The sequence below is a fragment of the Hippocampus guttulatus genome, chromosome 3 (genome assembly GCF_054856545.1).
Source record: "Hippocampus guttulatus isolate MCC_2025c chromosome 3, RoL_Hgut_1.0, whole genome shotgun sequence".
Taxonomy (NCBI): Eukaryota; Metazoa; Chordata; class Actinopteri; order Syngnathiformes; family Syngnathidae; genus Hippocampus; species Hippocampus guttulatus.
This window is the reverse complement of record NC_141263.1, coordinates 4,794,167-4,817,048: the sequence shown is the minus strand read 5'-3', so window position 1 is coordinate 4,817,048 and position 22,882 is coordinate 4,794,167. Positions and strand designations below refer to the sequence as shown.

At 41.4% G+C, this 22,882-nt stretch overlaps 3 protein-coding genes and 2 non-coding genes across 7 annotated transcripts; 3 read left to right on the top strand and 2 right to left on the bottom strand.

Annotated features, from left to right (window-relative positions):
• Window positions 1-44: 44 nt before the first annotated feature.
• On the bottom strand, window positions 45-12,087 carry LOC147207213 (voltage-gated potassium channel regulatory subunit KCNG4-like). Of its 2 annotated transcripts, none has more exons than XM_086106275.1 (4): window positions 11,973-12,087; window positions 7,286-7,743; window positions 4,778-5,615; window positions 45-3,946 (listed from the first exon to the last, which is right to left on the bottom strand). In XM_086106275.1, exons 2-4 carry the CDS (start codon window positions 7,297-7,299, stop codon window positions 3,107-3,109), a joined length of 1,692 nt encoding a protein of 563 aa, XP_085962401.1. In that variant the 5' UTR covers window positions 7,300-7,743; window positions 11,973-12,087; the 3' UTR covers window positions 45-3,106. The 2 variants fall into 2 exon arrangements, with proteins under 2 accessions (XP_085962401.1, XP_085962402.1); XM_086106276.1 differs by having other exon boundaries at window positions 4,778-5,589.
• A 3,469-nt stretch (window positions 12,088-15,556) lies between these two features.
• rpl12 (ribosomal protein L12) lies at window positions 15,557-18,018 on the top strand. 2 transcript variants are annotated; one of them, XM_086106933.1, is made up of 6 exons: window positions 15,557-15,726; window positions 16,394-16,467; window positions 16,803-16,901; window positions 17,038-17,119; window positions 17,464-17,550; window positions 17,881-18,018. In XM_086106933.1, exons 1-6 carry the CDS (start codon window positions 15,690-15,692, stop codon window positions 17,997-17,999), a joined length of 498 nt encoding a protein of 165 aa, XP_085963059.1. In that variant the 5' UTR covers window positions 15,557-15,689; the 3' UTR covers window positions 18,000-18,018. The 2 variants fall into 2 exon arrangements, with proteins under 2 accessions (XP_085963059.1, XP_085963060.1); XM_086106934.1 differs by having other exon boundaries at window positions 15,575-15,824.
• LOC147207212 (small nucleolar RNA SNORA65) lies at window positions 16,503-16,629 on the top strand. The gene has a single exon (XR_015100586.1). It is a non-coding gene; the product is annotated as a small nucleolar RNA SNORA65 (small nucleolar RNA).
• Window positions 17,623-17,748, top strand: LOC147207211 (small nucleolar RNA SNORA65). Its single transcript, XR_015100587.1, has one exon. It is a non-coding gene; the product is annotated as a small nucleolar RNA SNORA65 (small nucleolar RNA).
• pole3 (polymerase (DNA directed), epsilon 3 (p17 subunit)) lies at window positions 17,880-22,481 on the bottom strand. The gene is made up of 4 exons (XM_086106935.1): window positions 21,374-22,481; window positions 20,152-20,237; window positions 19,656-19,774; window positions 17,880-19,226 (listed from the first exon to the last, which is right to left on the bottom strand). The coding sequence occupies exons 1-4, from the start codon at window positions 21,437-21,439 to the stop codon at window positions 19,051-19,053; spliced, it is 447 nt and encodes a 148-aa protein (XP_085963061.1). The 5' UTR covers window positions 21,440-22,481; the 3' UTR covers window positions 17,880-19,050.
• Between the last annotated feature and the right edge of the window lie 401 nt (window positions 22,482-22,882).

Genomic DNA, 22,882 nt, shown 5'->3' with positions numbered 1-22,882 from the left:
TGTTGTTATGATGACAATTATTAAAAAATAAAAAAAGACACAAATGGTGAAAGTCATCTTTAATGTTGCATGAGAAAAAAAGATGATACAATGTTTTTCTTCACTTCATCGTGCAAATGCGATGCATGCAAATGTTTTTGAAATACCGGTACATAAAAATCCATACATCCACAGTTTAAGGGTGACAAACATGGAGTCAATTTATCATGATCACATATGCCAGAGTACGATGCCGTTTCTGAAAATTAATATTGGGTGTAACTGTGCAAGGTTCATACCCGATCACAGATTTAGTATTCAATTCAATATGAGTCAAAAGGATTTTCTTGTTTTAAAGCGCCTGAGTCATTGTATCAAAGGCCTTGATTTGGGGACTGATTTATGCTCACTATTAATCTCGATAATCGGTTTCCAATTCACCTCAAATGAATATGTAATCATCTTACTACAAAGTCTTTTTTGGCACAGTTCAAATTAGATGTGCGGTTTATTTGCTCAAACAAAACATGAGTTTGTTTTTTTTTTAAGCAAGAGTTCTTATGTCGATTTCAACTTCTAACACCATCAATACGACAAGAGCTGCAAAACGTGCAGTGTGGCTTCAGTCTCTATCGTTTGCTTTCATCTTGAACATATTTTGCGTACATTCAATCTGCATTCAACTCACTTAGAGAAAGAAATCAACTCAACAGAACTTTGTTGGTCATACAAGTACAGGTATATTGAAATTGTCTGACTTATTCGATTCTCTTACATTCAAAATGTCTTGGGTTGCTTTTTCGCAGTAGCTCACAGAACAGACAACTGAAGTCCAGCAGGTGAAGGAGAGCGCTTTCCTTGATAAATGAGACTGAACATATCAACAGAAGGAAAACAATAACCCGGGGAAGATGGGCTTATCATTGTCAAACCCCACAATCACAATGTCTAAATGAATGTAAATACTGTATAGAGGGATGAAACTATATGCAAACCACTGGGAATGTCCCAAAACAGAAAACCCAGATCTGGCTTTGCCACCAGTAAAGAACATCTGAAAAGTCTTTCATTTTCTGGAATCTGTCAACGTGCATCACAGTTATGGGAAGAGAAACAGCTCACGATCCAAATCATACGACAAGTATCAAAAATGTGCCACGCTGTGTCACGTCATATAGGCATGTCGAGCTGCTAATCAGCTGGTCAAATAGAGGTCACGAAAAAACACCACCACCCCAGTACTTTGTTCTGCCTCTCGTTTATTTTGGCGGAACTTCCACTGTCGACCACTAAATGGCAGCACACTATTTTGCATGACGGTACAATTAAAAAAGAAAAGGAATGAAAGCAAGAAGCGTTTCAGCTCAGCCTTGTGTTTTGCTCAAGATTATTAGTCTTCCTTCGTGCTTTTCACGCCAACACAGAGTGACATTTGTCGGTTTATTTTCTAATGGACATCTTTGGGCATGATTAGTTATGTACATACTGTACTGGTACACAGTAACGCTGTTTATCAAATAGCCGTGTTTGTGATGTCATTCAATATATCTTTGAATGTGTTTGTACTGTTGAAAGAGCTTAATATTAATTACATTCCATCAATTCTATAAATAAATGCCTCGGAAGTATTTAAAAAGGGTATTTCTATATCACGGATTTCACTTATTGCAGTTGTAGTCTGGAACGTAACTCCCGTGACGTAGACGGGATCACGAGCATTTGAAATATATTGATACCTAGTTTTACATAGGTAAATAGGATGTAATTACAGGTATACCCGTAATGCCAATTTTGTGACATATTTACAGTTTCTGGTGGACAAATATTTAACTCCTTAAAAAAATTGACATTCGCATGAGTTCCTACTCAATGCAATATATACTGTATAGAGAAGCAAGGTAGTGTGAAATTCCACTGCCTCGAGCTGGTCGACTTTGTGCCTGCAGCACTTCCATGTCAACATCCGGTCGAATCAAGTTCAACAAAGTTCACTCGCTCTCTGCTGGAATTGCTATTTATCTTTGTTTCAGGGTTTCCATCTCTTCGTACCACTGCAATTTGTCCAGTGGCATTGCAGCGCATGCATTTTCAATTTCTTGACTCGGGGCAACCAGTATAGTCCTTTTCCTGTGATGCACAACATCCTTCTCCTGGGGGAGTTGAACACGTGAAAATGCATATGCAGCAATCCCATTGGACACTTGGGCCGACGTTACCCGAGCAGTAATTTGCTGTACACATAAATGTGTGGAAGGTAATGGCCAACAATTTGAGGAACTCTTGTAATTGTAGAGGCCAAAGGTTACTTGTAAAAATCTAAAATATCAATGCAGGTTTCCCACAAAGATGGAACCTTGAAAGATCACCAAAAAAATCAGCATGTAAAGGTGGCTGCAGCCAAGGGCTGGCAAAGCATCTCAGGGGATGAAAGTCAGAATTTGGATGACGTCGATGGTACGCCACTCATTGACTGCATTTGACCTTTATCCAAGCTGTAGTAATATAAGATGTACATTTTTAAAATTTAAATTATTGTCATTATCTCTGCTCCAACCCATCCCGTATGTGTTTCATGAGTTTGAGGTGATGGCTCTGTACGTTCTTCCACATCCACATGCAGTTGATTAAAATGTCTTTATGAATGGTGAAAAGTTTTTAAAAAGGTTGAATCCAATCCTAAATGGGTCTTTCATAGATTAAGAGACGTACGCCCGAGACATTTGTTTACATAGTGGGCACAACCTCACAAACACGCTTTACCAAACATCAACATGATACTCCTAAATTTCGGGTGTACACATGATTTAATTGTTCCGAAAGCAATAGGCAACTACAGGCTGCCGCACAAGACATACTATAAGATGACAAAGCAGCGATTTTATCAGACCCCCCTCCCCCCCAAAAAATGGCATACAGTTAATTTGATCATAATTCAAGAAGTGACACCGGTTGCTTGTTGATCTACTCTTGTGTTGTTCACTCTTCTCCAGTCCAACTCATCTATAGTTGTTCACAAGGGAAGTGAAAGAAAGAAGAATTAATTGTCCAAACACCAGCTTGGCAGTGAAGCTGTCAACAGAATGTTTTTTTTTTTCCCCGTGCATGCATTTCCAAGGTGACTGTTCTGTTAGAAAACTGTCGTCGGAAGAGCAGAACGATCCTCTCTCTCTACGAGTTCCAAATTGTCTAATCGAGATAGAGATGTGAGCTCAATTGACGTCAACTCAACCTTGGAGCACATCTCTTCTGACTCTGCTGCTATTTCTTCTCCTCTCTCCTCCTTCCAAAGCCGTTCATACTCCTGCTTCAGCTCCTGATAGGAGCGGGAGAAGGTATGGAAGATGGAAGTGGCGGGGAACGCCATGATGAGTATTCCACTCAGGATACTAGTCAGTGCCACCATCTGTCCGGGGATGCTGCGGGGGACCATGTCTCCATAACCAACAGTTGTCATAGAGATGATTGCCCACCAGTAAGTCGCCGGGATGCTGCTGAAGCTGTTTTGCGGATGGGTAGCGGCATACGGCGCCAGTTCGCTTTCTGCAAGATGGACCAATGGTGAAAAGAGAGTCACGGCCACGCAGACAAATAGCAGCAGTAGGCCAAACTCCCTCATGCTGCGCTGCATCGTCAGGCCCAGTGTTTGTAAACCCAGGGAGTGACGAGCAAGCCGCATAACGTAAAGGATGCGCAGCGCGCGCAGCAAGCGGAGAATGAGACTCAGTTTGTCCAAGTAGCCTCTGCCGGCACCCATGACCATTTCGTCCTTGGTCTCATCTCTGACATCCACCACCAGCGACACGTAGTATGGCAGGATGGCGACGGCGTCAATGATGTTGAGGGGACCACGAGCAAAGGCCAGCTTACTCTGGGCATTTATAAATCGCAGCACAAATTCAAAAGTGAACCAGGCTACACAAATGGACTCCACCACAAACATGCTGTGACACTTCTGGGAACACTCGCCCTGCAAGACACAAAAGGTTCCACCGGATGAGCACAACTATCAGTTATGGGCGCACTGAGAAATCGAAAATAAGAATGTTTTTTTTTCTTTTCTTTCTTTTTCAGACTAGATTGATCCCATTTCATACAGACCATTAAAAATACATTTTGTTGCATGAAGGGCGAGGAGGGCAATGTCACTTTGTCACGTCACGCTTCAATCAGACAAGCTGCTTGTCCTCACGACTCTTACATTTCTATTTTTTTAACACAGTATGTCCAAAACCGCCTTCGTGTTGACTTGGAACCTAGTACATTAAATTGCAGGGCATTCTGGTCTTAAATGACACCATTAATATGGTGGGGTTAAAAATAACTCAATGTGAGTTTAAAATATATACACACACACACACGTACACTTGGTTCAAATGACCCGAATTGTTATCATGCTGCTGCAGAGCTTGCTCATGTTGAGCTAATCAATTGAATCAGGTTTCTTGCAGTAGGGAAATTTCTAAAACATTGTGGATTGGGTACCGAGAGGACAGAAGTTTGTGACCCCTGGTATCAAAATATCACTCGGCTAGTCTTACGTCAGGAAAACATTGTTAATAATATCGTTTTAAGTAACTGTATGCAATTATCTTTATTATTATTATTATTATTATTATTACACACACAGGCATGGGAGAACATACAAACTCCACACAGTTATTATTTTTATTAGTTGATAACTGTATGCAAGTTTGACTATCTTTCGTGGCAGTATGCTGCTTTTTCTCACTGCCGCACCACATCAATATTAAGTGAAACTACATGAAACGTCAATGCCAGTGTGATGTTTCATACACACCCTCGTCTCTTCGTCTCGGAGGTCTGGCATGGTGCTGATACACAGGCTGACCACCGTGACCAGCACCATAATGACAGAGAGGCAAGCAAATATCTTTCCTGCCAACCCCGAGTGAGGGTTTTCCACCACTTCCCGCAGCATCCAGATCAGCTTGCAGTGGCCTCTCTCCACTTCTGCCGCGTTTTTCTTCAGCTTTATCCTCTTCCGTCTCCATTCCTCTTCTTTGCGCTCTCGCTCGGCCACCTCCTCCACGCGGGTGATCATGCGACGACGGCAGCACCGCTCCATGTGACCTGGGTCGACGCCCCAGTAGTCGAGCTCGTCATGCAGAGATACGGCGCACAATTCCCTGAGCAGACGCAATTTGCCCGCTGCAAGGAAATTGAGGATGACCCGGAAAGCTGTGGGGTTGCGGTCAAAGAAGTATTCCTTGCGTGTCTCATCATAGTCATCACAGAGGTGTGCGATCTCCTCGGGGGTGGTGCAGAAGCGCAGGCGTCCCAGGCGACTTTGGGGGAATTGCTCCAATGTGCTCCAGGGGAAGGTGTAGCGCTTACCCCCAACATTGATGAGGACTTGAAGGGTGTGATCGACCACATGTGAGGCCTTGGGCTCACGTAGTAGCTGGGCCCGCTGGAAGTACACCCCCTTGATTGTCTCCGTCTCGGGGATCTCAGTGAAGAAGCGGTCGAGGCTACTGTCGTCGCTGCTCGTCGAGTAGGTGCTGAAGTCGTGATTGGCATTGCTGATAATCGGCATTCTGTCTTCACTGTAAGAGGTGGGACTGAAGAGGTATCTGTAGGGGCGTCTGACTGAACAAACACATAGAAGCCGACAGCTGAAATGATAATAAACAGATAAATAAATACCGTATTGGCCCGAATATAAGACGGCCCCTCTTTTTCAAGACTCAAGTTTGAAAAAAGACTTTTTGAACACCAAATTAATTTTTATACAGAAAAGAATTACAGTACATCTGAAACAAATGATTATAACAATATATTTGAGAGAAAAAGCATGTTATTTTGCCTCATTCAAATCTCAATATCTGAACATTTAAATATGTAAACTAAAGTGCAATCACATTCGTAAATGAATGGCTTCTGGATTTTGAAATGTAAATTGCATCATAACTTCTCCTCAGCTGCCGGTTAACCTGGCCGATCTTCGACCTACTTTTCTCCAGCTTGTCGCTACGTTTCTCCATTTTCTGTTTTCTCTTCTATTATTTTCTTTTCTTTTCTTTCTTACTGCTATTTTTTATTTTTATTCTTCGTGACAGGGGTTCACTTTGGCCTGGGCAGTCAAGTTCAGCATTCGCTTCAATGATATCTGTCGCCATCTAGCGTCGTAAATGGGTATAACGTCTAGACCCGAATATAAGACAGCCCCCACTTTTTCAGTCTTATTTCAATGCAAAAAACACCGTCTTATATTTGGGCCAATACGGTAAACTAAAACAAATGTCATAGTACTTGGTCTTTTTTTGTTTCCCTCATCCCTGTTATTGACTTATGATCAGTCCAGGGTGTACATTGCCCCTCAAGGTCATGTAATGTGGGATAGACCCCCTCTCCCACACTCGGTTTTCGAAAATGGAGGAGGATTTCATTCGAAAATAAAAGCCACATTTCCAAAACGAGTAAAAACTGGACCTTTTTGTTTCTTTGAATGTCTTTCCAAGTTTCACAGGCAGACCCTGACCTTCAAAAACAACTAAAATGGTCAGCCAATACCATGTCCAGGCGCACCAACTGCTACTCTTGAACAATGTGATATTTTTACGACTTGCCATTCATAATTTGCGCTATGGGAGCATTGTCTCTCCACTGGTCACAGTAACACTTTAATGCCTACTCGATTCTTTCCTGAGCACACAAATGTTGCAATGTACATTTTCATTGCTGTCCATACAACATTTCCCTTGTGTGTGGATTAAACAAACAGAACAGACTGTTCTACATGATTTTGCCATGGAGCAGAAGGAAGGCTTTATTACGGTAGGTGTTGTTATTCAAACCACTCTCTATTGTGCACTTTCCCGAGTTGCCGTTAAACACTGGAAATACAAATCTCATGTACTCGTTAAACTGACATCAATGGCCATCACAATCAAAGACTTTTTTTAACTCACAAAAACAATGGTTTGTACTAAAAGTCTTATGAAGCGTACCAGTGTATTATTGTTTTCAAGGAAAGAAAATAATGGCATTGCATTGCACTGAATTGGAAAGATGTTTTTTATAATTAAACACTAACTTCCTTCAAGTACCTCATCCAACTGGTGAAGGCTCTTAATTAGTGGGCCTACACAACATTTGTAGGATGACATATCATTATTACTGACAAAAGAGGAGAAAGCACATTCAGGTCGTAAATGAGATAAAATAGTGAGGTATTAAGTAAATGGTGGAGAAATTAATACAAACACAGTAATACAATTAAAAATTCTGAGGGGGGACAATAGGTTGATGGGGTTAGATAAAGGAATACATTCTGTTTACTCACCTCAGAGGGCGCATGTGGTCTGTGTAAGCTCAGGAACATTTCTCTTTAGCGTCCAGCACATTTTCCAAGCTGTTGCTCAAACAAACACGCATCTCGCCCACGAAGACTAAATTGCTGGCGTGTTTGTGCCGGTTTAGTCAAACACTCACAGTTTGTTAGAAATCCCACCGTTGTGATGATAACAATCCCCGACTGTTTCTAAACGGTTTCTGAAGTTTCCATGGTGGACGTCTGCTCCAAAGATTGCACCCCGCCAGCTTTGATATCAGGCGAACGCATTTCATCTGCCGTGTGGTGTTCCCGCTTCCGCGGTTCGTCGTCTGTGCCTGCACGGAGGGACGAAATACGATTAGGTGCCCTCCTCAAACCTGCTGCTGTATTTTCATCTGTGCTTGACAGCAGGACCATCCTCCTTCCCTCCTCCCCCTCCGCTTGCACCAGCTCGCTCTTCGCGCACACTGAAGAGGGGGGAAAAAAACAAAAAGACTGGAGATGGAAGTTTGATCTCTATAAATGCTCGTCTTTGTTTCAATTCAGATGCCACTGAGTTAGTTATGACAGAATTGGAGGGTAGTTTTTGTGCCTTCTTGAATTCCAAATGATCCACGCAAAACACAACAACAAACATTTACCTGATGTATATGTAAGCTTATGTTATATTATTGATTATCATTTTATGTTTGAGCATCTTAGACATGTTTTTATATTGATATGTTCTGATTGGCTGTTAAAGTAAGAGAAGCAGGAAGTGATTTTTTGTTACGAGAGTTATGTTCTCGAACGTGCTGCGGTGCAGGCGAATCCCCCCCTTTAATAAACTGCATTGAAGGATTGCATCTCTCCTTTTGTCGTTCGTGAAGAAGAGCTATCCACTAGAAACAACGAACCCCTCAACTTACATATACTGTGCATTCTTGTTGTAAATGTAACAGTAGCTATGGTTCAAGTGATTTTTAACCGAATAGTTCTGGAGCACCCTCTAAATTGCTTTTCCCACCTTACCCTCCCTTTTGATGACATACAGTACCTTAATGTAACAGATTCAATACGTTTTGAAATTGTGATGTTACTAACATGTCTTCCTTGTAATTATTAAAACATTTGGTTTCATCACATTCGATTTGAAAGAGTAATTATGCTCTGACGTTGTGCCTCTTAACATAGAGGCATCCCTGCTACTAAAAACCTTTTTTGCCAGTTTGGGGAAGAGAAAAATCCTAAACCCCACGTGACCACAACCCAGTTCATCATTAGGGGAGTGACAAGAGAATGAAAGCGTGTTAAGTATCTTGAAAGTAGAAAAGTAAAAGCCTGTTTACCATTTATAAATCATCCATTTCAGCACTCGACTTGATGATTCTATTAATCTCATCCATCCAATTTCTAATCCACTTATCCTCACAAGGGTTGCAGGAAAGCGGAGTACCCACGCAGGTACGGTGAGAACATTCAAACTCCACACAGGAAGGCCGGAATCAAACCCTGCACCTCTGCACTGTGAGGCCGATATGCTGACCAGTCGACCATCGTGCCGCCCTTCTATTAATCTCCAGGACACGTTAGACACAAATATTGAATGCTGCACCATACATTTTAAGTATTCACTGTGAAGCTCTTGTTTTAATGCTGCCAAAGCCAGACTGACAAAGTTTGCGCAGGAGATATCCAAACACAGACAGGATTATATCAAGGAAGGAAGATAAGGCAGAGTCTCTCTTCCCGTATGTCTATCTGACACACACACACACACACACACACACACACACACACACACACATACGCATAGGCGCGATTTGCATGCTTGATTTACAAGGTGTAGGTTGTTTTGCTCCATACAGTATCTAATCAGGACATCAGCTGCCGTGAAGATGACATTCTTCCACGCTCTGTCCAATAAATGTTTGGCACATTTTGTGAAATGATTGCTTTGGTTTCAATTTATTTTTGAAATGATTGCCACAATTTGGTGGCAAACTACACATTTTGTATGACTATAAGAAATGGCAATGACTTTATTGGCATGTTTGTGTGTTTGTTTGCATCCATAAATTGCCTAAATATCATATTTATTGTAAATGAACACTCCATTTTAAACAAATAAGAACCATAATGTATGAACCCTGTTTTTGACACCGTATGCCCTGTTGAGGGTCAGAGGGGGGATGGAATGCCCCGCCTACTACCCGAAGACAGCTGGGATATGCTCCAGCACACCCCGTGACCCTTGTGAGGAAAAGCAGATTAGAAAATGGATGGATACTCTACCATAATTTTACTGGTCCGACCCACTTGGGAAGAGATTTTCCTCCGTGTGGCCCCTGAGTTAAGATGAGTTAGTCTTCCTTCAACCTAACATGCATGTTTTGATAAAGTGGAAGGAACCCTGACCAAAGAAGACCCATGCCAGCCCAGAGGGTAAACATGCACAAGCACTCCACAAAGGAAAGCCAGAGCCCTGATTCAAACTCCCACCCTTCAGAACTGTTAGGTGGAGGTGCTAACCGCAAGTGAATCATACCACATTACAGCCTACCTATTTAATTTCATATGATAATTCAAAATACTACATGTTTCCTTCATGAATTTCTATTTATGGTTATCTTTGATCATTTTAGTAGTACAGTAGTGTTATGTGATCAGAATGTTAAATATTTAATGTAAGTCCACACATCCAGTTTTAGTTGAATCAAACATGATCTTCCCGATAATGCCCCACAGTCAAGTAGACATCATTGTATCTGCACTGAGAGAAGTGTTAGATTGTCATAAAACAACCTCTGACCCTTTTGGTTGATGAAAACTGGGGATTACACGATAATCCATCAGCCGGAGGGACACAAAGGGAAGGCAAATTAGAGCATCCTGGGACACAGCCAAGGCAATGGTATGATGAAACTTGTACAAAGGCCGTAATTATTCTCATACTTGCTATCATGAAAACTACAGGGATACGATATCAGGGAATATGAATATTTTTATGCCATTATTTTTGTAATAGGTTGATTGTATGTTTTCCTTTTTCCACGCCATATAGGCTTAAAGAGTGTGCCCATCATTTTTTCCCCTCTCCATACCCAGCGTTTTTTCCTTTCTGAATTCTGATTGTAATTTCCCCATTGCGGGACAAATAAAGGATATCTTATCTTATCTAGTCTCAACATGTTGCTGCACTTCATTGTGAACTATTCATTTAATTCGCAAAGTGTACATGCACATGTGTTACATTACACCAGAACCGCTTCACTAAAATGAGTCAGGCCTGGTTATCAAAAAAAATAATAATAATAATAATAATTGGATATAGGAGACTAAGTGAGGTTCATTTTTAGGTAGTTGGGAAAGCAACAAGAGGAGCATCACACTTGACACTGACACACACACCATGTGGATCGATACATTCACGACTACAAAGTACACAGTTGAAAGCAAAGACAATCAAAAGGGCACTTTTTGTTTTGTGATTAATCCGTTAAGCAGTCCATTTCCAGCCAGGCACGGCACCACGATTTTTTTCAATCCCGGGGCTAAGGGTAGGTTTGAACGATATGTGGCAGAGGTGCGAAAAAAAAACATTGATACAGTATTCATGACTTCACTTTCTTGAGAAGTTCTCTTGTTTTGTTTTTTCAAGAAAATTATGATGCTCACCACAAGCATTTTCAAGTGGATGCGAGGAATTACCAATGTGGAGTAATTATTTTTTGGACTTTGGCAAATTCATACTGGCCAAGTATGTTCAAACATATTGATAAAATGTAAGCTTTAATGCTAAAAACATAGCATAGCCGTAAAAAAAGAGGGGAAAAAAGCTTCTTTCAACATTTTGGCTTACATTGTACAAGTGCGTTCGAAAATGAAGTAAGTAAACATTGTTAGTCATTTTTATGGTTTTATTATTATGTCTGCAATGTATGATTTCCGTTTGGCATTTTTTTCCCCATAATACCACGGGGCATTGACTTGCGTGCGTGCGCAAGTCAGTACCCTGTCGCATTATTATTCATTTTATTCGTTCTGTGAACCAGTCTGATGAATACTACAGCCAGTCTAGGTTGTTTTATCTCATTCTGTTTGGAAACCTGAAGAGTCTTTTGCAACTTAATTTCCTGATGAAGCTGGAGGTTAACATGGTTCAGTGGAATCAGTCTGTCAGAAGAAATTAAACTGAACTCCTGGGGAATTGCTTCAGTCTCTCAATTTGTGCCGAATCACCTAGGGAGCTGTGCAGCGAGGCAACTGATAATTCAGCCTTGATTCCGCACAATCAGTCTTCTCAAACATTGGTTAATTAACTCCTGCATGCTTCACATGTCAGGCTTATCGGCTGGCTGAAGGTCTACTTCCACAGGCCATCCTTGCTTGAACGTGTTGTGCAACTAGACCTCATGAATATGGAGCAGAGCTTTACTTAAGCATTCAGGCTTTGTTTGTGTTGTTTTTCTGTCTCCTCTTTCTCAAAATGTAATTAGAAGATGCTAGTTGCAGCAGGAGGAAACCCTCAGAAAGGAATCAGATTATTCAGGCCAAGGGTCATATTGCAATTATCGACAAGCGGCTCTTTGAGCTGCCGACTCATTTTACAAACTGTTTAGCAGACAGCGTAAAGAACATTTCTTACAGAGCTTTAGTGTGAACAAAACTAAACCATCTATATGGCGTCACAAAAATTATTAGACAAATTTCCTACCTCCTTTCATAACTTTGCTGCTGTAAATTGGGAATTTCTCCATTGTGAGACGAATAAAGGTTTTCTTCTTCTTATTCTTCAAAGGTTGCACTCCCTCCTCAGAGTTTATTATTTGTCTAGGCAATACTGAAGTGAGATGATCAGAATTACAGTTTGGAGATGTTATTGACAGAAGGAAGATTAATATCCCAAGCATTAGCAATAAATAAATAAATAAATAAAAGAACAAAATACATACAAGGGCTTTGCAGCTGATAAAACATGAAATCATTGAATCGATTTCAGTCACATTCAAAACAGATCGCCTTTCTGGTTATTGGACAGTGACGGCAAGTACAAGTCAACAGGGAAAGTCAACATTCCTCGCCACGGCAAACAAACAGGCAGATCAACATACCACATCGCATCAATAGTGTATGATCGCTTGGGGTGGATAGAAGGCTGAAAGGAGTTCTGGTCGCTTGTCATGTATTTTAAATCGAAAGAGGGCATTTTCCGTTCCAATCCCGGAGGCCTGTATGTCGCCACGAAAACGAATGATGCAGTGAAATGTCGCGTCACCGACCGGTACTTACTTTCTTTTGCAGTTAAGCGCTTTAATTCTTCATTTGCCAGTCTTGGAGTACAGTAAAAGTCTCTTTACATGAGGGTCTTAGTACAGTACAGTACAGTACAGTACATCTGAGATATCTTATCTTTGTCATGTGATATATGCATAGTATGCTACATGTACATAGAACTGTGCTTTACATATGTGAACACTAGCCTAACAACACTATGTGAAGTACTTGGCAAAATACATAAACTGTCCTGGCGGACAAATAAATTAAGTGTAAATCCAATCATCCACAGATGTCTATAAACATCTAAATTCACTGACATGACCTGAACTGTCAAAGAAAACGGTGCATGCAATCCTTTGAGATTTGATGGCCAGAGACAGATTGCACTTAAATGAGGGGAAGATTGAAGTTGGAACATTGACTTGCTTCCTGTGAGCCCAATCACAGCCAAATGAGTCCGACCCCCTTGATCAGCGTGTAAAAATTGATGAACAGATTGGATGGTGGGGGGGCTTTTACACTAAAGCCCAAAACAATTTCTTCCATTCTTTTAAATCAAGAGTTCCCGAGCAGAACATCCATGCTTGCAGAGAGAAGACAGATAAGCCGTCAAAGTGCACAATATCAACATTGACTCACTGGCTCTGCTTCACACTCTCGGTTTATGCAAAGAGAAAGGCTCACACCTCCCCTCCATGTTGTTTTGCGCCTGTTAGTCAAACACACAGTAAATGCAGGGGATGTAAATGTAATTGCATCACATGCTGCCTTCTCCTCAGCAGGTCTGAAAAACTGCATATGATGTATGCATGTATGCTGTCTCGTTTGTTCATTACAGTGTGCCATATGCTACTGCTGCCACTACGATAGCAGCAGTAGTTTCCATTCTTCTTTTTTAATACAGATTCTACAGGATTACAGAGAGACATTTCATCATCATCATCATCCTCCACAAAGGAAAACAAAAACATGACATAAACATGCCAAATTTTTTTAACTCAATACAATAGATGTGGAGGAGCCTGAACTATATAAACATTCCTGAGTTGCATCTGTTATGTGGGAGAGAGCTACAGTACAATCCGTGTCAGCTGTTGCACAGCTGAAAAAAAATCGAATTCAAATTTTCACATTTGAGGTGATCCATTTTAAGTTATCGTGAAAAAAAACAGCAATCAAACGTCGATCAAACCTGTATCACTACTGTATGCAATAATCAGTTATTCTGTTGTGTGTGGGTGTGTGGGTGTGTGTGTGCATGCGTGTGTGTGTGTGTGTGGTATTACACTTATGGCAATAAGAGGGCTATTACTAATCATACCTGAGAAATATCTAACACCAGGCGTTTGCAAATGTCAATATCTTTGAAACTAAACGTATTACTTTGTTTCAAAACACTGGTTGTAGATTTCTGACCATCACTGATTTTCATGATGCATATTAAGTAACTCCACAGTGATGATCTCTGCTTCTCCCTTATGTCCTCTTGTGTTCTGTTGCTATTCCTGTGGAGCAGCACTGAGTCAAATACACCTTCAGGAATGAAAAAAAAACAACTTTTTTTCTGCATGTCATTCGACACAAGTATGACAATGGAACACAGTTCCATGTGGTTTTAAATATTGCAATTCCGAGGCTGTATTGCGTTTCCACAGGGATACTTGACGAGCAAAAGGCCCATTATCCTGCTGCAGAAGATGTTCAGCCACTCAGCACCCACGTGCACCGCTTAAGCTCATGCACACACACACACAAACACACACATCAGAAAATGGGAATAATACTGTGAACTCCTGTGGTGAAATCAGCCTCCAAACAACTACTTATTAATTTTTCTGAATTATCTTCACTCTTTTGGCTGTACATTCAACTGGCCTCACAAGCACAGACCGGGTGTAACCACACCAGCGTAGGACCTCCACATCCAGCATGTTCACCTCCGAGATTGCCCGAGAACAGCCACCCATTCAGCTGAAAGACTTTCTGCACAAAATGTCAGAAACTGTCTCAGAACTGCACATTTCAGAGCGGGCTTTCATTGTGGTGGTCTGCACAGTGGAAGACTGGTTAGCACGTTGGCCTCAAAGTGCGTCTGCAGGGTTCGATTCACACTCACACCTAGGGAAATTTTACAGTGTTCCATTCACCTGCCATGCATGTTTTTGGAATGTGGGAGGAAATTGGAGTATCCGGAGAAAAACCACACAGCCATGGGGAGAACATGCTAACTCCACACAAGAAGGCCGGAGAAGGAATCGAACCCTAGAGATTCAAATTTACATTATTATCCTGGCTTATTACTTTTTTCCAAAACTCATTTGTATATGTGTGCGTGCGTGCGTGCGTGTGTGTGTGCGTGTAGGGGTAAATGAGGGGCATTAACTTTGTGCAGTTGGTCGAAAGGCACTTTATGAATTTCAAGACATTGACTTGCATTAGTTCAGTGTGCAATGGTGACACGTTCAATAATAGCACGCCCATTGTACCAATTGCGGTAAAATGGCCAACCGCTCGAGGTCCGTCCATGTTTTCTTTGGGGCGTTCGGAAATTCACTCTGACTACCGGGCTCTACTCTGAGAGTGGGTGTATTCACAGAGAGGCAGAGCTCCGCTCCCATTAATTTCCGAACGCAGTCAGCCCTGGTATGCCGTGTCCAACGTCGCAGCGCCTAGTGCGCGCACCTGCTGTCCGTTTTTGGTACACTCTGAATAACTGAAAGGCAAATTTGAACAACTCTCTTGAGTTTACTACCGATTGGAGTGAACCAACCATGGTCACAGACTATTTACGAAAGCGCTCTTTATTTAACAGTAACAAGGCACGTGTCATACGTTCTGCAGAAAAGAAAAAAAGCGTTTGAGAGTGGAATGAATTATTATATGTTTTAACATCTTTTAACTTATTTGGGTACGCTGCAAACTTCCGTATACAGTACATTAAGAAACGTGAACGTGCTTGATGACCCCGCCCACATGTTACCACTGCCACTTCTCGCGATGTGTGGTGCAGTTATATAGTCCGGTCGCCCACTTCTCGCTCTTTCTTTCTTTCTCCCCTTAACGGTGAAGGTGTAACAGTTATCGGTCGTCCCGAACCGGGTTCATCCGACACCATCACCAATCAAGCTGAACTGAGCTCAACCTCCACACCAACATGCCACCAAAATTCGACCCCGGAGAGATTAAAGTTGGTACGTTTATCCTGTCAAACGGTACTTAAAGCAGATGCTTGGGTGACGATCAAGATGGCGTCGCACTCCGTCGACCTCCGCACCGCGCATTCACAATGGTAATTTTGGTACTCGAGGTGTGACAGACGTGTGATTGACATATGTGTTTGTAGACTGTTTGCTATGTGATTAAATTACGTTAATATGTTATACAGTACTAGGTAACGTGACCGTCCCACTCGTGCTTTGGCACGTGGGGGTAAACTGCTAGCGGCTAATTGTTAGCTTTTTTTGGGGCTATAATGGCGACATTGAAGCCACATTCGCCTGTTGTAGTAATCATCACCATCATCGTCTTCATTATTTTAACACTCCTAAATTCTAGTGTGTTCGCTCTGTATGAGAGTTTTTTAACGGTTACTCGGAATATATGCGACTAAAGTTTTTACTCCCCGGCTCGAAGGAAAGGCGAGCCATATTTTTAAATGGAAAGAAAGAAAAGTGTTACAAATTAAAATCACAAATTTAAAGATACTCTGCATGACTTCTTTTGTACCAGAGATTTAGACGTTTCTACGGTTGCCCCGTGCAGTATACATAGAGCCCTACATTTGCACAAGTCCGGTTGATACAAGATGAGCTGATTCAAAGTTGACTTTCATTACGAACCTTGGTGTGTGTCTTACAGTGTACATGAGGTGCACTGGAGGAGAGGTTGGCGCCACATCAGCTTTGGCCCCCAAAATTGGGCCCCTGGGTTTGGTGAGTATTTTGCAAGGGTTTACACAAACCAGCCCCCCGCCACTATTCCTGTCTAACATAGTGACTTGGTGTAGTCCAGTGGAGGCTTAGAGTAACCCAGCTTTAGGAAACAGAGCTGCCCAAACTAATGGTCAACCCTGTGCCGAAAAGTCTAGAACATTCATTTCTTGTCCTGTCCAAATTGTGAACTCTGCCTTTGCCACTGTATTAAATATTGATTTGGAAATGTATTTCCTAAGAAACAAGATTATTTGTTGAATCTGATAAGCCTAATAGCCAAGCTCCGAATAGCTATAGATTTCATTAGAGAATCTGAGCCTGCTCTTCTCTTACAGTCTCCCAAAAAAGTTGGTGATGATATTGCCAAGGCCACCGGTGACTGGAAGGGTCTGAGAATCACCGTCAAGCTGACTATCCAGAACAGACAGGCAGCGGTACAGATACTTGTTTTCTTTGAATTGAGGGCACACTTGACTCCCACTCTGGTTTTGTTGATTACACAGTCACACCCTGCTGAATTGGGAGCGTTCAAGTGGAACTGAGGACTTGGTCTTGATTCTGTCTTTACAGATTGAGGTGGTTCCCTCTGCCTCTGCACTCATCATCAAAGCTCTTAAGGAGCCCCCTCGTGACAGGAAGAAGGTCAAGAACAGTAAGTGGCTGCTATATATTTTTTAAAATGTTTGCCTACAAGGTACACCTGAGTGACTAGAAGTTCAATGGTGTCTTGAAGCTCTGATGCCTAGCATAATTCATAAAGGATAATGACAGACAGCACACTAGACATACTAAACACTGTTTAGTTAGTTTCGGGGTTACTTCTGCAGGTGAGCCCCTGTGGACCCCGCCACACTGAATACAGGGATGTCAACATAATGACTTTGTCACTGACAAGTTTTTGGCAATGATAGCCAAGTGTCACACTACAGTGATGATTGGAATGCAATTGCCACCCCCACCCCACTCAATGTGTCCTTTTTTTCCTTCTTCCTCCAGTCAAGCACAGTGGAAGTGTGACCTTTGATGACATCGTCGGTGTTGCTCGTATCATGCGGCCTCGTTCCATTGCACGGGAGCTTTCTGGTGAGAGCCAAATTGGTCAGGCAGGATTGTCTGTCAGGGCCTGCATTACTACTCTTGGTTGTTGGTTAGCCTCCCGCCACTATGCCTGTCTGTCAGAGTGACTGAGTATAATCCAGTGGAGGCTTAGATTGACCCGCCTTTAGGAAACAGAGCTGCCCAATATATGGACACCCCTGTGCCGAAAAGTCTGGAACACTATCACAGGGAATTACATACTCTGACTAATTGTTTCTATCAACACCCAAGTTTGAGGTTAAAAGAAATGCAATGTTAACGTTGAATGCTGTTTGTTACTGTTTTTTTTTTAACTATGTATTTTTATTTTGCCAGGAACCATCAAAGAGATTCTGGGTACGGCTCAGTCTGTTGGCTGCACCATCGATGGTCGACCTCCTCATGATATCATTGATGACATCAACAGTGGCAAAATTGAGTGCCCATCCGAGTAATAAAATGTTGGAAATGGAATCGCTTTGCCTCATTTTTCCATTTACAGGCTTTCACTCTTGTTGCTCTTTTTATGAAATTTCGCTTTAAGTTTTTTACTCGGCTGACGTGCTTTGGCTAATAAAGGTTGGAAAACACTGATGTTGAGTGCTTGTTTGAGCCAAACCAGAAAAAAATGTATATAACTACACATTTGGAGTTAAGTAAAATATATTTATTGAAAAATTCGGTTCATGAAAATCCTACAAAAATTATGTATTTTTTTTTTATAATTGTAAGACCAGGTCCAAAACATCTCCATTTGTAAACAGGCGTACAATTTTTTTGGAACGAATACACCACATGATGCGCATTATTTCTGACACTGGCATTTATAGATGCAGCAGAAATTCAACACCAAAATCTCAACTGTCATCTTCACCAACCCATGTAATAATTGCACAACTCGGTTGCCCCGTTCATTTTAACAGTCTCAATTGAATCAACTGCACTTTTTCCCCCCTCGTGAATTATTCCCGTGCAGCTCATCAATTCTCCAGTAGCTGCATTAAATTATATAACCTTGTCATTTTAAAGTTGATCTCCAGGATGGACCATATTGAATCCCGTTGGCCAAGTTAATTTTAGCAATCCAACAATACAATACATCGGTTCATGACATGTTTGGAAACAGCCATAGCATTAAAAACTGACAGCACATCACTGTGCTTGTAAAGGATGTTTCTACTTCTGCTATTTGTCAAACCTAAACGCCGATTGTTACTCTGAGACACCTGATCCAAGATGTACTTAAGCAAGGAAACTGGTCAACACCAGTTAGTTAGGGTGTGTTCCATTTTGTCACGTGCCAAAACACAGCAAAGCGGAATGACGGAGACTTGAAAGTATGTAGTGCTTTCTTTTGACATCTGGATTTCAGAGGATAGGAGACAAAAAGCAACAACCCTGACAATAAACCAATCAGTTTCTACTGGAATCCTCGTGATAACCTCACACGGGCTGCCAGGGTGCAATTCATCATTTAAACAGCACTTCTGAGTGTGGGAACTGTTCTCAGTTTTCCACCTCCTCTTCCTCCACCTCGTTCTCTGCTTCAGCTTCTTCCTCCATGCGTTCCTCCTCCTCATCCTCCTCCCGGCTCTTATCATTTTCAGAGTCTGTCTTCTTCTCTTTATCTTTGCGTTTCTGCTCTGACACTTCCTTCTTTCCCTTTTGGCCCTTCTTATACACTGTTAAGGAACATAAACAGCACAGAATGAGGAGTTGTATCATCAAGCAGAAAAGTCATTTGTCAAAGTGATGGGGAAAAGACGATACAGGGATAAGTGCAACACATCAAAGTCTCCTGTGACATTACCTGCAAACTTTCAGACATTATTTAGCTATGTTCCATGTTAGTTTGTTGATTTGGGCAAATCTTATATTTATGAGCTTTTCAAAAGAATAATGACAATGGAATCTACTTTTGGTAAATTCCACAAGTATCAGTATACATTTTTCCACATTTTAACTGTACAATATTGACATCAGAAACGTTCCTCTTTGGATTTAAAAGATGTTTAGTGAACAATGCTTGTCTTGGAAAACAATGTCTGATACAGCAGTTACATGATTAACTATCCACAAGAGAACATTTTTCGGTGACTTGCGTCACTGACCTTCCAAAGCTTCTCGGAGAGGCTCCATGAACCGCTCAAACTCCATTTCCTCCATTGCAGCTAGGACGTCGCCTGCATTCAAAGTTTTTCGCTTGGCTTTCATGGCAAAGTTGTTTGCACTGTAACATACAAACATTCACAAAATGCTCTTTCATTTCTTTGGGTTGCTTGAACAAATTTTGGGTTATCGGCCCCTTTTAGTGATCAGAGTGATTAAGTGAGTAAGATGTTACTCAAAAAGAGCTTGTGTCTTAAAATGACCTGTCTCATGACAAACATGATGGTTGTGATCCATGGTTGTCACGGCAATGACAGAGATGCTATTCTCCTTCACATAAGCCATCAAAATGATTTTGAAGGTGCCGTTTTAAACGTGAGATTACTATATATTGAACTGGAAATATTCACATATACTAAGAATTCTGGCAAGATGACAGTTGTTGTTCACACAATTATATGGAACACGATTTTGTGAAAGAGTTGTTTGTCCTCTTACCAAGATGTTGCATACAGCACAAAGACACTGGCAGCTTGGGATATTGCTCTGCGTGCTTCTTTTGACACATTCACCCCATCTGGGAGCTGTTGAAACCAAACGATGTGGGGGCGTCATCTCAAAGCTACAAACATGTTGAGGACTACACAAACTGGCATATAATATTTATTTACACAAGGACCACGTCATCTTCTTTCAAAAAGAACAGTGGCAGTAGGTCATAAGTCGCCAGAATGTCCATTTGTGTTCTTCAGTTAAACGCAAATGAGGTTTGAATTTTTGTACTGTGTAATTTCTCTCATAATTCAAAATGCTCTGTGTTTGGAATCACTCTCCATTCAGTATATAGTGCCGTCAATGTATCCCATAATGCACCCTGAAATGAAATATAGTGAGCAACAAATCAAATATACCCCATATGCTTATATCGAAAAAGATTTCCCATTTCGAGGAGTCGGCAGGAGACAATCCTTTGTTGTGGTGCAAAAATATCTTTATTATAAGTAAAACACATGACAACATGGATGGACATTAAGTGCTTTGTCTTCATTTTGTAAAATATATCCAGCCTACAACAGTATATTGTTGTAATTTTAGCATTAAATTGACTTGTGAAATGTTACTGAAGTTCCACAAGCTGATGTTTATTCGGTGCGTCATAATTATGCGACACCATGACCACTCTAACATCGCGCCCGAGAAGTGTCCGAAACTTTGCCTTTTAACTTTACTTTAAAACGCACTCTAATTTCAAAAAATATAGAGACACTGCTTTGGAAAAAAAAAGTATATGAGAACACTGACATTGTGTCCAGAATAGCGGTCCACAATTGAGGCAGGACTCAAAGTTTAAGGATAAAACTACGATGTTGACGCATGAAACTGGTCGTGCTTACAATATTGCGCGCTCGGCACCTATTAATTCAAAACGATGTTTTCTTATTTCAAATAGTAGAGTGTCATAATTTTCTTGTTAAATGTATTTTGTTTTGGAAGCACATTTAAAACAATATGTATTACAAAATTGTTTATTACTTTAATCGCTCTCGATTGCATTTACGTGCTCAAACGTTCACATTACAAGAATACCACATGCGGTAACTAAAAGAACAAAGACCCATTTCACTTGTCGATTAATTGGAATCACTCAACCTGCTCAATGGGTGACAATGGTAAATTTTATTGAAATGTAAGTGAAATACTGAAATATGTTTGCGCTCACCGCCTCCTTGATGATGCGTGTGATGACCGCGTTGGGAAGGTTGAGATCTTCTGGCCTTTCTGCCATTTCGCTGACTCTTCAGGACAGTATTCACAACCCTCCTCAAGTCTGTTGAGAGTTTCGCTAACACGCGTGTTCGGAAGCTGCTCCACTAGCTTAAAGGCTATTAGCACGGATACTTTTAACGCCGTATTTTTTACTCTAGAGGACGACCGAGTGAGGAAATCCGTGAGCTGGCGTTCGTTTGGACAGTCACCTTGAAAAACTTTGTGTTCTTCATAACCGATTTGTTTTGGGACGTTTCCCGCGAACCGCCTCGTGCATTTCAACTCTGACCTCTGGCGCATGCGTGACGTGTGGTTCGTTACATTACGTATGTCGTGCCATAATGGCTGCTACTCCCTCTTTGACTTTAACGTCAATCTATTGAGTCACACACGTCATTACAATAATATGGAGCCGTTTTATGCATTTAGTCAAGACAGGAGAAGAAATGTATGTTCATTGTAGAACCTAAGAAAGTGGTTATAATTACTGAAGTGCAGGGTAAAGTAGAATCTATATACTGTATTCCATGCAATTAAAAACAAACCATTACGTTACTTTCAATTTTATATGAAATCAAACTAAATACTGGAATTGAAATGTTCGCGCTTATAGATGCTGTTGGTCCTTTGAGAAAGTCAGTGTTTTCATGTTGTTTGCACATTTTTTACAGTCAATTTGCTGAATAACGCTCGCAGTCATGTGACCACTGTGAAGTGGTAGAAGCTCGCGACTGTTAAAAACAATGCAATGGCGGAATTTCATTTCAGCTCACGCCTTTCTCTCACAGAAGATCCATCTAGCCTTTAAAGTATTATACTAGTTTCCATGGCAGCTGGCTTCATTACTAATGGAGCAGCATGATGCAGCCCACACAGTGTAAACCACTCGTAAAGAACACAGGGCTTGTTGCTACACCCACCTGGTTCAAGGTGCTGTATCTTGCTTTCTCAGCTGTGCTCCAGGACATTAATGCTGACTTGAATCACAAGTCATATCTGTAGTTGGATATGTGAACGGATGCATTTAATTAAATTCAGTTCTGTAGATTACAGAGCACAAACTAAATCTGTTTTTTTTCCCTCCAAGATGTCAGTTTTAGTGTTACAGCACGAGCTACATGTAACAAAGATAGCTGAAAGAGTTATGGGATACATTGGTCTACCCTTGAAGGGCAGACTGTGATTAGAATCTCTCCATCATCCATCCATCCATAAGGGTCCCGGGATGTGCTGGAGCCCATCCCAGCTGACTTTGGGCAGTTGGCCGGGGACACCCTGAACCAGTTGCCAGCCAATCGCAGGGCACACAGAGACAAACAATCATTCGTGCTCACAATCACACCTAGGGACAATTTGGAGTATTCCATCAACCTGCTATGCATGTTTTTGGAATGTGGGAGGAAACCAGAGTACCCGGATAAAACCCACACAGGCACGGGGAGAACATGCAAACTCCACACAG